The sequence below is a fragment of the Numenius arquata genome, chromosome 12 (genome assembly GCF_964106895.1).
Source record: "Numenius arquata chromosome 12, bNumArq3.hap1.1, whole genome shotgun sequence".
Lineage (NCBI taxonomy): Eukaryota > Metazoa > Chordata > Aves > Charadriiformes > Scolopacidae > Numenius > Numenius arquata.
Window position 1 is genome coordinate 45,099,208 of NC_133587.1, and position 12,995 is coordinate 45,112,202.

Sequence of the window (12,995 nt, forward strand, 5' to 3'; positions counted from 1 at the left end):
AGGGAGGGATGTGAGCAGCGTTGCTGACATCTGGTGATGAGGCGGAGGAAGGGAGCGGGGCTGAGAGTTCCCGTGTACAACGGGGTGAGCTCACCCGGGTTTCACCTGCAGAGCACATACCGCAGGAGCATCAGCATCCACTGCAGAGCCTCTGGGTGGAAACAGGAGAGCAGGAAGCATTTAAAGTCCTCCTCCTAACGATGAAGTACCAGAAACATTCAGCAGCGGGAGAACTGCTGCAGGGCCAAACCAGCCATGGGTATGAGTCCAGCAGAGCTCTGCAAGGGGCTGCAGGTTGGAGCAAACACTGAGGCTCCTATTGCCGTCAGCCAGAGGTCCTTGGAGTGTCTCCTCAGGTGGGACCACTGCAAGGGTCTCAGGGCAGCCCCTGAGGTCCTCACCTCAGGCTGGTGAGAGGAGGGAGTTTGCCTTCGTGTGTCACATCCAGCCACAAGGTCCTTTGGCAACCCACAAACATCGCCTGGTCCTGCAGGGCGAAACCTGCTCGGTGCTTTCAAAGGGCTGAATTCTCAAAGCTAAAGCTTGTCAGAGACATTGAATAAGAACAAATCCTTAAATAAAGTAGCATCACAATTTATTTCAGAATGTCTTTTTCAGAAATCAGAGCAGACAGCAAGTTCCGAGCAAGGAAGCTGTCAGAGCCAGTGCAAACCAGCACTGGTTCATCTCCACCAAAAGGAAGGAAATAAGGGGAAGTCAGAGACATCAATGAAGTGAGCAGTGCTGTTAAGGGAAACATGAAGCTGTTTCATTACCCTGGGGCCAAACACAGTCCCATCAGTGACCGAGGCCAGTGGTAGTGACAAGTGTGGAAGAGTGACAGACTATGGAGACTATTAAGCAGTCCAATCACTCTGGCACATGGGCTAAGCACCATGCAGGATGAATTCTGGTCTGGACCAGGGCAGATCTTCCGCTGATTTTTGAAAAAGCCAGAGACGAGAAATCTACATCCACCATGATAAGCTATTCTAAGATGCAATTAATTAGTAGATTAATTACCCTTGCTATTAAAAATGTATCTCATTTCTAATATGTGTTTGCCCAGCTTCAATTTGCAGCCACTGGATCTAGTTTTGCCTCCAAGCACTGATCAGAAGAACTGGCAACGCTGAATAAACTCTGCAGCCCGCCCCTCAGAAAGCTTGGGGAGGCACAGATCGGCGAGGGGTGTCAGGGTGGGGAGGGAGGGTATGTGCAGCCCCTACGCCCATGGTCCTCCGTGGAAGAGTGCTGTCACCCTTCCTGCCCTGTAAATCTGGGACCAAAGAACAGGCTCCTACAACTGCAGGACTCCAAGGATCAATGGCGTGTCCAACCACCCCTCCGACATTCTCGCTGCCAGGGATCACAGGCAATCCGTAGCTCATTCACGGCTCTTCTCTGAACCCTCTCCAATTTCTCAGGTTTTTTGCAATGTTGACCCCAGAGCAGGACGCCCCAGCAGCAGAGAATCCAAAGAATTGTAGTCGCTGCATGCCTGCCCCAGGTTTCTGCCTGTAAACATACATTCTGCATAATAAGTATTTCTGCTCTGTATTTCAAACAACAATGGATAATATTCATATTTACAGTGGTAATGAAATACTTTCTATTCCATAAGTAATTAAGGAAGATGCTAAAGAGAAACTGTTTAAGTAACAATTTTTGTAATCTGCAGAAGGATAACTTACATCCAAGAGTATTTAATTGGCTAATGAGTTCACTGAACCATTGATATTTTTTTTTATTTATAACAAATCATGGCACACTGGGAAACTTACGATAACTGGGGGGAAAACACAAAATCCAATGCCTTACCAGTATTTAAATGTGTTCACACGGATATCCAAGAAACTACAGAGCAGCTAGTTAAACACACATTCCCAGCAATCACAAACAAGCAGCCAAGGGATGTCCTGAGTAAATTACTAAAAGCTAGAACCCAAATTAATGTCATTCAAATTGATGTCATTTGAAAGAGGCACTTTCAAATAATTTTATGTAATTTTTTGTAAGCCTACAAGTTTGATAGAGCTAACTAGATAGATATGGCATGCTTAGATTCCTGTAAGTCATTTGACTTAGTTCTGCATGACATTCTAATAAGAAAAATCAGCTTTATGCTACAATCAATGTGATCAGTATTAACAGATTTGAAAGAATTGGGTAACTGAGAAGACCTATTCTATATAGCCATCTGACAGATATATTTCTAGTTGTAATCTATTCATGTATCAATGCTATATGTTATTAGCAAGCAGGGAGAAAATAAAAAAACAATTGCTGGTAAAATTATTGAGGTGGTTAAAAATGAATTGTTGGGATGGTAAAAGTAATAGGTGGTGCTTGCCCAAAACAACCTGATCTGGATTGCCTGAAACACCAGGTTCATGAAAAACCTGGTTTGTTACATCTAAGTATAAGGTGCAACATATAGGAAAGAAGAATGTGGGCTTCATTTTAAAACAGGGATGGCATCCTGGACACTAATGAGTCTGGAACACATGTAGAGGTAGCGACATGTGCCATCTGAACACAAAACGTGCTGAATGGGAGGGCATCGCTGCCAAGGCTGTCCTCCTGGACTGTGTAAATAATCAACTAATGTCAAATACAAATCTAGGGTTCCCGAGGCATTTGTGTAGATCTCACATCCACACGGCTAAGAATAACTCTTACGCGATCGTGGCACAACCACATTTTGAATGTTGTGCACAGTTCTCGCCCCTTCATCTCAAAGTGATGTACTGGGGTCAGTAAAGAGACAGGAAAAGCCTGTGCTTATGGTTCAGGGTTGGGTGACGGCTTCCCCGCAGGGAGCGACACAGTCCCATGGAACTACAGCCTAAGTAAGGAGAGAAGTGACAGGTATCTATATTGTTCTGAATAACATGATGAAGAGGAACAGACTGTAGTTGCCCACATATTCTTAAAATACAAGAGTTAAAGGGCATCAAATGAAACAAGAAGGTGACAAATAAAAAAAGACAAATAAAAGGAGATTACCAACACAATGTGCAATTAAGTTATCCTTGCCACAAGGGTATCAGAATCCTCAAATATATATGGGTCCAAAAAGTGACTGATCAAATTTATAGAAGAAAAAAAATATCTCTCTCTGACTGCTAAATACAAAGATGGCCTTTTGACTCAAAAGTACCTGAAATGCAATTTACAGAGCTCTGGGGTGGGGACAGACATGCCAGGAAAGGGCTTTTCTCTACTTGCTTTGTCCTTGTACCCTTCCATAAGTACCATTATGGTTTACAAGTCCACCCATTACGGTGTGTCATGCTCTTTACCGAGGAACAGGAAAGATCAGGTAAGAGTCAAGCAGATACTCGAGGCTGGGCAGCCTAAAGGGAGATACCGATGCAGTTGATCTTTCAGTTAAAGGAAGGGGATTCTAGGGACAGGCAATGCTTTGACTACACAGAGGTGGTCAGAGTAAGACCCTGTGCCTGCAGCTTGGATGGAAACTTCTGTCTAGAAATAGGATGAATTTTTTTCCCCAAGCCCATCCCTTGCACAGCCGCACTGGGAGCGGGGCAGCGGATGTGCGTTACTCAGCCAGTCAGGAGGCTGTCTCCTGCTGACTGCTCTGCCAAAAAACCAAGGTGGATGCTGAAGCAGGAACAATGGCATGTGCCCAAGAGACATTCCCAGCGAACCTGGAATACAATCAGCAGCTGCCTATGCCTGTTACGGTTAGTAGAAACACACCAGAACCATGTGTCCCTGTGCTAATATTATCACATGCTTGCTGTCCTCGGTTGAGACCCACATGGTCAGGACAGCTAAACTTCCCTGGTATAACTCCTGTCCCAGCAAGTACATTCGACAGTGCATTAGAACTTTCCCCTTCAGAAACCTGAGGAAAAGCAGCAAGGCTTGTTATATTGCCAAAATGTGCTCTGGAACATCACACCTTTTTATTTCTGTTCTTGTAAATGTTTTTAAAAATCAATTGCTAATTGATTAGAATAACTGAGTTAAACCTAGAGCATTTGTTCTCAGCCTGCACTTGGCTTGAACTTTTCCAATCGTTGCAGTTCTGAAAAAGGGCTTAGGTGCCCCAAAGCTTTTCTGCTGTTTTTTCTTGGTCTGGTTTTGGGTTTTTCCCCCAGTTAAATCAGGTGATCTGTAAGAGAGAGTGTGTTAGGGGAGGGAGTCAGCTGGGAAGACACAGACCGCACTGGCAGGGATGGAACATCTGCACAGAAAGGCACCGTAGGAGTGGAACCATAGCCCTTAGTAGAGAACATCCTCGAAGCCGAGCAGCAGAAAACGGTGCAAGGCACTTGGCAGGTGCAGCTGAGGCAGGACCTGAAGCAACCGGCCCTCCAGGAAGGTCCTGAGCGTGCAGCGAGCCAAGTGCTGCAAGGAGCGAGGTCTCTGCTCCAGGGAGAAGAGTGACTGGTAGAAACGTGGGTATTTCTACAGAGAGAGAAGAGAGGACGAGAGGCAGATAAAGCTGAAGAAATCACCCTGGGAGCAGAGGTAGAAGCAGACAGCCCCTTTCCTTCGAGTCACTACACTGCAATCCTTCCTGTCCCCCAACAGCACCCTACGCCCCGCAAATCTCTCCCCAGCCCTGCCTTAAACCCCCCTCAGCCCCAAGCCTCCCCTGGCACCCTGCTGTGGTAGCCTGGCTGCAGGTTCTCCAGCCACCAGCGCATATTCCCTCACCTGTACAACCTCCCCTGGAACTGCCTCCACCCAGTCCTCAGAGACCCGCACGTGATCGTAGCTGTTCATCAGGGCCTCAATGACACGCGGGCAGGGATGGCAGTACCGCAGCACCTGCACCGGGAGAGACAATGAGCTTTAGGCATGGTCCTGTAAGCCCCACCTTCACCTCCTGAGAAGCTGCACGTGCTCAAAACCAGCCCCGGTAAATCTAGGAAATGAATGTCTTTCCCTCCTGCTGTCCCCGGAGATCAAACCCAGAGATGGTGGGAAGTGCCAGAGGATGCCACATGCAGCAGGGCTGTGTTCAGCGCAACAGGGTCCCCACAGCCCCTCCTCAGACACAGGGACGGCTGGGGTGTGGATCTCCTTCATCTGCCTCACAGCTGCAAGAGGCTCATAAGCAACCAACACTGCTTTATGCCAGCCTCCTTTCCTCAAGTTTTTCTAGGTAGAGCATGAGTCATTGTGGGGTAAGGACTGACACCCATCTGGTGTGCACCAAGGCTAAGGCACACCAGGCCTCTGCCGAGGGCCACGCAGGGATCCCAGGGACATATCATGCCCCTTCGGCGTGGGGCTGCAGAGACACCGGTATCTGTGAGGTATGCGATGGGTGTCCCAGGGAGTACTGCGCCCACGTTAGCTGCTACAGAGAGCCCCAGCACTCATAGAATCCTTTAGGTTGAAAAAGACCTTCAAGATCATCAAGTCCAACCATTAACGCAGCACTGCCAAGTCCACCACTAACCCGTGTCCCTCAGCACCACGTCTAACATCTTCTAAATATCTCCAAGGGATGGTGACTCAACTGCTTCCTTGGGCAAGGGAAGGCACCATACATATATATTCCCTGGGAATACATACATGCATTTATTCCCTGGGAAGACATCACATATATGTCATGCCACACATCTCTGGTGAGTGTCATGCCCACGTAGGTGCACATGACACAGGGGTGCCATGTAACTCACACACCAGCATGGCCTTCGGAGCACACCCCACCACACAGAGCTGCACAGAGGCAGATCCCCCGGCTCTTGGCTCCCACTCCCCATGGCCCGGGCCAGCAGTAGCTGTCAGAGCCTATTCCGGCTGTATGAGTGATCCTCATTATCTGGCGTTAATAGGAGATTAATTAGTGTTAATTGTTGATTTTCCTGTATTTTCCCAAAGGGGAGAGCAATCTGCTGATCTCCGGGCTGGGTAATTATTGCACTGCTCAGGAATTAAGACAGGAAATTAACCCTTTGTTGGCTGGTGTCTTGCAGAGACAGCATGAGCTGGGGAGTATGTCCCAAAGAGGAAACACATCCCGAGAGGAAAAGGGCCAACACTTTCCAGGGCAAGCGATTATGGGAACTAGGCAAGTACCATCCCCACAGCTTAGCAGACAGAAGCAGGCGACTCCTACCAGAGAACACACCCCAGGAGAAGACTGCGGGGACTCCCTGACCAGTAATGCCAGCTCCCCTTCCCCAGCCCTGGGAGGAGACAGGCAGGACAGCAAGTGGCTGGCACAGAACAAGCCCTGCTGTGACAGGAACACCCTCGCTCTCACTGGGGCCCTGATGTTCACCGCCTTCCCTTCCCACCACTCCGCCAGCACAGCTGTGGGCCCCGCACCTTGAGGAGAGAGCCAGGCCAGACACGGATGGCACCGTGGTTGAGCAGGGCTTGCACCACAAGCTCTGGGTGGTGCTCCAGCTTGTAGGCAGTCGCTTGCAGGATATTGTGCAGTGCTGTGTTGCCGCTGTAGTTCATGACATTGACATTTGCACCCCGGGCCAGCAGTAACTCTGCTATTTGAGCATTGGCGTTCTTGCAGGCCAGGTGAAGTGGGTGCTGGCGGTCCCTGTCTGCAGCATCAATGCTGGCACCACTCTCCACCAGCAGCTGGCAGACCCGGTAGTAGCGGTCCATGTCCTGGGGCTGATGGGGCTGAGCACAGCCAGCATTCAGTGGCGTCTGCCCCTCCTTATTCCTTGCCTCCAGCTCTGCCCCATGGTGCAGCAGCAGCTGGACGTGGTCTGTCAGGCCATGGCGTGCTGCTACATGCAGTGCTGTGTCGTCTTCCTCCTCTGTCCGACTGTTCACGCTGGCGCCATGCTGCAGCAGCTGCTGGACACACCTGTGTGGGGCAAGATGATTCAGTGTCAGGCTCTCCAGCTCCTATCCTACAGACAACCACCCCACACCCCGTGTCTGCTCATCCCACAGCTTTCAATTTTCCCAGAGTCCATAAATGCCTGCTCCTCACGTCCCGGAGCAGTGGTTTTAAGCCAGGATGACCGGTGAGCAGAGATACTGTCATCCTAATTCCAGCTAATTCTCCACAGATGCCTAACCCAGAGCCTGCTCCCACACCCCCACGGAGGCCTGTCTACACCGCACATGCCTAGAGCTTCGCAGTGTGAACCATGGGCTGTGCATTGCTGGTGGGCAGCAAGACAACAGCACCATGCTCAGCCACATCAGCTGAAGACTAGAACTTACAGTCATCCCTTGGGCTTCAGAGGTGACCCTGGTCCAGGAGCGGGCAGAAAGGCCACCCCACTCAGCAGCTGTTGCTGCAAGGCAGCCACCCGCCTGCAGGAATGAGCAGGGACCCCTCCTGGACTCAGGAGGCTCGATGGGGAGGGAGCCCACTGTGCCCCCCGGGCTGGAACTCACTCGATGGAGTCTGGGCTCTTGCAGAGATGCAGGGGCTTGTAGCCATCCTCAGAGACAGCCTCGGGGTCGGCACCAAAGCTGAGCAGCAGCCGCACGCAGTCCGTACTGGCAGCCACACAAGCCTCGTGCAGGGCAGTCTTGCCCCCCGGTGCGAAGTCGACGGCAGCCCCCCGGAGCAGCAGGAGCCGCAGGCAGTCGGTGTAGCCCCGGCTGGCTGTGATGTGCAGTGGCGTGGTGAGCTCCTGCTCGTAGCTCAGAGACCACAGCCCTGCAGCGAAAGAGAGGTCAGGGAGCCACATCTAGCCGTGGTGCACAAAAGCACCCAGTCCTGCCTCTTTCCCCCCAAGTACCTGATGTACATCCCCTCTTGAGAGACCCAGGTGTCCCCTCAGGGGACTGCCTCTTCCTGCCAGTCCCTGCTCGGACTGGCCTGCCCAAGGCAAAGCTCTGGGGATGGCTCTCAGACTGCACAACCATGCTGTCAGGGAGCTCAGAGGAGCAGGAGCCTTGGGGCAGAGGCTGTTCCCAGAAACTGTGTTTTTCCCCCTGCAGCTCAGCCACGCAGCACGGGGTTTCTGTAGACAGGAGGACAGCGGATAGAGGGGCTCAGGCACAGACAGGGCTGACAGCAGCAAGGTGGCTGGGAAGAGCACCACGTACAAAGCACCACAGTAAAACAAAGAGGTGCTGGAGCAGGCTGCTGTGCACACAGGAGATTCAGACAAGCCCTGAGCATGGTGCAGGCAAGCATCTTCAGCAGAGATGGACATGTAGGGCCTAGGAGAGAGCAAGAGGTTGAAATCTGTCAACTCTCAAGGATGTGGACCCAGCTGGAACCATTGCTGAGCTGGTGCTGTCTGCTGGCAAATAGGGTAAGGGCTGCTGTTACAGGATAAGGGCTCCTGAAATCATTCTTGCTGCCCGTCCAGGCTGGGCTGGAGGATCACATCCCAGACTGCACAACGTGTTCAATACTCCATCCCTCTCACCTCTTTCTTGCAGAAGCAGCATGCGGTCAACTGTGTTTCCTAGGGCCAGGTTCAAACTGAACCTTCTCGAGGAACCTGGTCTCGAGGACCAATTCCTTGCCCAGCATAAGCCACAGAGGGAACCAGCAGCCCCACACAGCCAGAGCAGGCTCACAGAGCCAGGCTGCAGGGCTTGTGACAGAGGGAGCATAACCTGGAGGCTGACTCTCCTCTGCCCCATGGGGGAACCCGGGCAGTTTCCAAGCACTTGCACAACCCCTGCTCAAAGGGCTGGGTACCCGGACACACCTCAGGCCCCCAGACACACACACCCAGGGAAACCCGACCACATCCCAGTGCTCTCTCTCCCACCCACACTCCTCTAACCCAAGCAGCACCCACAGCACACAATTCCAGCAATAGCAGTGCCCTGAGGCACAAGCAAAAGGCTCCGAGCCCCTGTTCAGGCGGGCCATGGTGCCTGCCTGCTGCCCCCCTCATACTCAGCCGGCGGAAGTTGAAGCGGTAGTTTTTCCACTCCTCCAGGTCACTTGTGTCAAACACAGCACTGGGACTCAGGTTGTTCTGATGGTCGCTGAGGATCTCGGCCACAACTCCCTGATCCCCAGCCAGCAGGGCCTGCCAGTAGACCTGGGCAGGACCCTCCACCTTCCGTGTGCAAATGGGCTCCCAATTCATCTCCTCCGCCTGCATTACTACCCGTGGCACAGCACCCAGACCCTCGGCAGAAGCCAGGGCAGGACCCACTGCTGCCCCACCGGGCAGGGTCCGAGCCTGCAGGTACAGCCTCGCCAGTGCCCCGTGCTCCAGCCGCCCGCAAGGAGGACATGTCACATCGTTGCTTGGCCCAGGCTGTGCACAGCTCAGGTCTCAGCTGCTCTATTCTGGGAAAACTTGTGACCAAGAGTTTGGGCCAAGAGGCTGATAAGGACAGTCCTCTCGGGCAGCAGTATCTCTGCAGTCACTGACTGCAAAGGGAAGGCCCCCAGACAGGGCAGAGGAGTAGCCTGAAGGGTAGAAACGGAGACAGGACACCACTAAAGGAATAGAGAGGGATGTAGTCTCATGCCTGACTTGCTGCTGTCACCCAGCTGCTGCCCAGACCAACACAGCACAACCTGGCTGCCTCCGTACACCTTCATCTCCTTGCACATCTCCAGCACTGAATCTCCATTTGCTAGTGCCACCCGAGCCCTTGGCACTAAACAGGTTTTAAAAAAGCCACAAGAAAGTTCTTTTTAATCAAAGCTTAAAGCTAAAAGGCAGGTAGAAGAGAAGAGCATCTGTCATTCGTTTCAGTGCCATTCATTCATCTGTCATTCGTTCAGGCTGAACACCCAGTTCAGCCCAAACCATGACAGAAACAGTGCATTACAAACAAAGTAAAAACATAGAAGGTTAATTATCCTTTAGACCTCTTCCTACTGTTCCTTGAAATTCAGCCTCACCGAGAGCTCCTGCAAGGTTCTAATACTGCCCATCCATCCTCTGAGAGCCCCCTCACAGGGGGTTCCTCACTGCTGTCCTTTCACCTGAGATGGCATTTTCCCCTGTCCCCATTTAGTTGTGTAAACCCACCCTGCCCCTACTTTGGTTACAGAACAGCACCCTTCGCTCATCAGCATTATGTGCACTTTGTTCAGACCTTATGTTCTAAACATCACATCAAACTGCACGGAAGACTAGCAGTGTTTAGTTGTGTATTGTGGAGCTATTCAGATTATGCATCTGAAAAGAAGTTAAGTGACCTCAATAGAACATCAAGCCACAATTACCTGGGGGACCAGAGAAGAGTGTAAGATAGGGAACTTTACCCTTCTCAGTAATGAAAATAAATGATGAAGTTCTGTACTGACAGTCCCCAGCATCCTCTGTCTGTGCAGACTCTACCACCTTGTCTAGCTAAAAATGTAGTGCACAAAAGGGTGAAGAGAGGGAAGCACCCGGCAGACTTTCTCACCTAATGCAATCCTCTGTTTCCCCAAAGGTACGTGCAGGTATCCCAGGAGAGCCTGAGGTTCCCCCATCACAAAAGCATCGCCAGGAAGGCAAAAGGCTGTGCGAGACAGTGTCAGTAACACTGTACAATTTACACTTCCTCTGGGCTTCTTCAAATATCAACAGGGATGACATGGGAAAGACCAGGTCACTAGAGTCTACTTTTAAGGTTACTGGCTGTGACAGTTGTAAGAAACTGTTGCTGTGGGCCAGTGAGATACATAACCAACGCATAAGTTAGCACAAAAGTTTGCTTTTGGTTTTTGTTTTATATCTTTATATGATAAATATTGCAGTACGTTTTTTGGTTCATGCTTGATGAATGATCTTAGTTGTTCGGGTTTTTCACATCTTGAAACTTTGGTGATAAGAGCAATTTCTGTGTGAAGTTACTTTGCATCAGTGATTCTGGCTTTTTTTGGGGGCACACATCTTTACAAGCAGACTGACTTGCTGTTCAAGTGTCTGTCAGTCCAGTGTAAGACGGGAGTTAAAATGTGCAATTAATATTTTTCTGACAAGTAGTCTCACTTACACAAAGGAAAATACCTTTTGTATTTTTATTCTTAAGTAGACTGTAACAATTCAAAACCTGAGTTGCATAAATCTTAGACTTCAGGAAATAAACTTCATCACCCACAAGCAGCAACACTTGCACCTGCAAACCCATTCTATCTGTGTTTCTTGCTGGCATAGATCCCCACAAAACGCTCAGCCATAGTCAAGCTTTATCAGTGTGCTCCCTAGCTCTGTGCCAGGGCACTTGAAAAGAACCCACACCTCTGGGAAAGCGGCCTTCATCAACAGCTCTTCCATTCTGGCATGGGGGGGCTTTTGCCACCAACCTTCTCTGGAAAAGGGTGGTGCAATTATGGGCCCCACACAGCTGACACTCCCTGTCCTAAATTCTGGGAGTCTGCCTGCACCACACCACACCACCACCAGACAGCGGTGAGGACACGTGCACTTCCAGATGGCTAAGGACACCTCTCCCTTTAACACACCACCCATGCTGATTACTGAAGAGTTCATAGAAGACATGGACAAGAAGGTAAGCAAAAGGGACCATAGAGCATGGGAGCATCTGTGGTAGCCACAAGATGTATCTGGGCAAGGTACAGCAATGTGCACAGATGGGAGAAAACAACAAGGATGAGCAGCTGAGTGTCCTTGTCACTCAGGACAACCTTGCTTCCACCATCTCTTAGGTAAACTAGATTTCTGCTCCCCTTGCCCAATCCATCTTACAGAGTAGAACAGCTTGCAGGGTGCAAATCCCACATGTGAAAATGCAAAACAGCAAATGCTTTTGTCCTAGAGCAAAGCCCCTCTCTCCAGCTGATCACTGTTAACCCTCCCACACCAACCTCCTGTGGCTTCTCCAAGTCAGTGTCTGCAGCAGGGATCGCAATGGCTTCGTTTCACACCTGGATTTCACTGCAGCAGCAGGATTAGGTAGACACAGAGCAAACGTGACTTGGTCCCCAAGCAGCTGCCTACACATGCCTCTTCCTCAGGACACAGGCTAAGCTCTGCCTAAGGGGCACCAGTAAGACCTCTCTGCTCTTCCCAAAGCATGACACAGCTTCTAATGAAATGAAATAACAGACCCTGCTTAAGACATAAGGCAGGAAAAGCATCCTTATGCCACCTCATGCCTTCTCACCCAAGCCTCACCTCCTCCCCACACATATTTCACATCTAACCCAGCAATCTCTAACAGGACAGTCCTGATGTTGTTCCTTTCCAGCAGCCCTTCCAAGGGCCTATTCTCACCATTTCCCAGTAGATCGCTTCTGGCCACCTTCAACAAACCTCCTACCATTTGGTCTACAGCCCTGGAGTACTCTTTCCTCATCCAAAAGCCTTTTTTTCCCCGCAAGTCCCTCTTCCACTACCCTGTACCTACCACTGAGGATTCCTCTCAACACTTATCTCAGGTGTCTGTGCTCTTTTTCTGGTCCCCACCCTGGGCACTTCCCATCCTGCCATGTCCCAGCCTTGAACACCCACCAAATTTCCTGCTGGTCCAGCGCAGCTCATCACCCCTAGTCTCAATGACGAGATTGACGGCTGCACTCTTGGTGAAGTACTTCTGCAGCATCTCCAGGTCCCCAGTAAAGAGTGCGTTCTGGACCAGCAGGTCCCGACACTCCAGTGGCTCCAAGCGGCTGTTCTGGTATCCCTGGACAACCGGGCTCAGCCTGTGCTCACTGTGGTGGTACGGGGACCCTCTATGCCGAGCGTACTTCCACCAATCCTGCTGCAGCAAGCGTTGTGTGGCAGAGCTGAAGGGAAAGGCGCAGTCCATCACGGGGAACAAACAGGACAATCTGAACCTTACAGCAAACAAGCTGCTGCAGGCAAGAGCCTCTTATCCACAGCTATGTCCTTTGCAGGTTGCTCCTGAGTTCCAGCTCCCCAGCATCTGGCTGGATTCAGGCACAGGCCTGACTCACCGAGTATAAATAGTCCTGCCTGACAGCCCCCATTCACCACCTTCCTTCCTTCCAAGAGCTTATTTTCAGCTGCTGGATGCAATCCCCAGCATGGATTAGGCACAGGAGAGGGGTAGCAGGCAGCCTGGAAACATTCTCCACATGCTTGCTGGTTTGTTCTGCAAAGTCTCTGCCCTGCACCGTG

At 50.9% G+C, this 12,995-nt stretch overlaps 1 protein-coding gene across 2 annotated transcripts; it reads right to left on the reverse strand.

Annotated features, from left to right (window-relative positions):
* Nucleotides 1-581: 581 nt before the first annotated feature.
* ASB10 (ankyrin repeat and SOCS box containing 10) lies at nucleotides 582-12,792 on the reverse strand. Of its 2 annotated transcripts, none has more exons than XM_074157065.1 (5): nucleotides 12,366-12,792; nucleotides 7,366-7,633; nucleotides 6,319-6,823; nucleotides 4,693-4,806; nucleotides 582-4,440 (listed from the first exon to the last, which is right to left on the reverse strand). In XM_074157065.1, exons 1-5 carry the CDS (start codon nucleotides 12,661-12,663, stop codon nucleotides 4,255-4,257), a joined length of 1,371 nt encoding a protein of 456 aa, XP_074013166.1. In that variant the 5' UTR covers nucleotides 12,664-12,792; the 3' UTR covers nucleotides 582-4,254. The 2 variants fall into 2 exon arrangements, with proteins under 2 accessions (XP_074013166.1, XP_074013167.1); XM_074157066.1 differs by lacking the exon at nucleotides 12,366-12,792 and adding an exon at nucleotides 8,837-9,144.
* Between the last annotated feature and the right edge of the window lie 203 nt (nucleotides 12,793-12,995).

Coding starts and splice junctions, on each gene's coding strand:
- ASB10 (XM_074157065.1), bottom strand. CDS start 12,663: ATGGACTGCGCCTTTCCCTTCAGCTCTGCCACACAACGCTTGCTGCAG. Junction 7,634..12,365: donor CTGGACCAGCAGGAAATTTG/GTGGGTGTTCAA, acceptor CTTTCGCTGCAG/GGCTGTGGTCTCTGAGCTAC. Junction 6,824..7,365: donor AAGAGCCCAGACTCCATCGA/GTGAGTTCCAGC, acceptor TGCCCCACACAG/GTGTGTCCAGCAGCTGCTGC.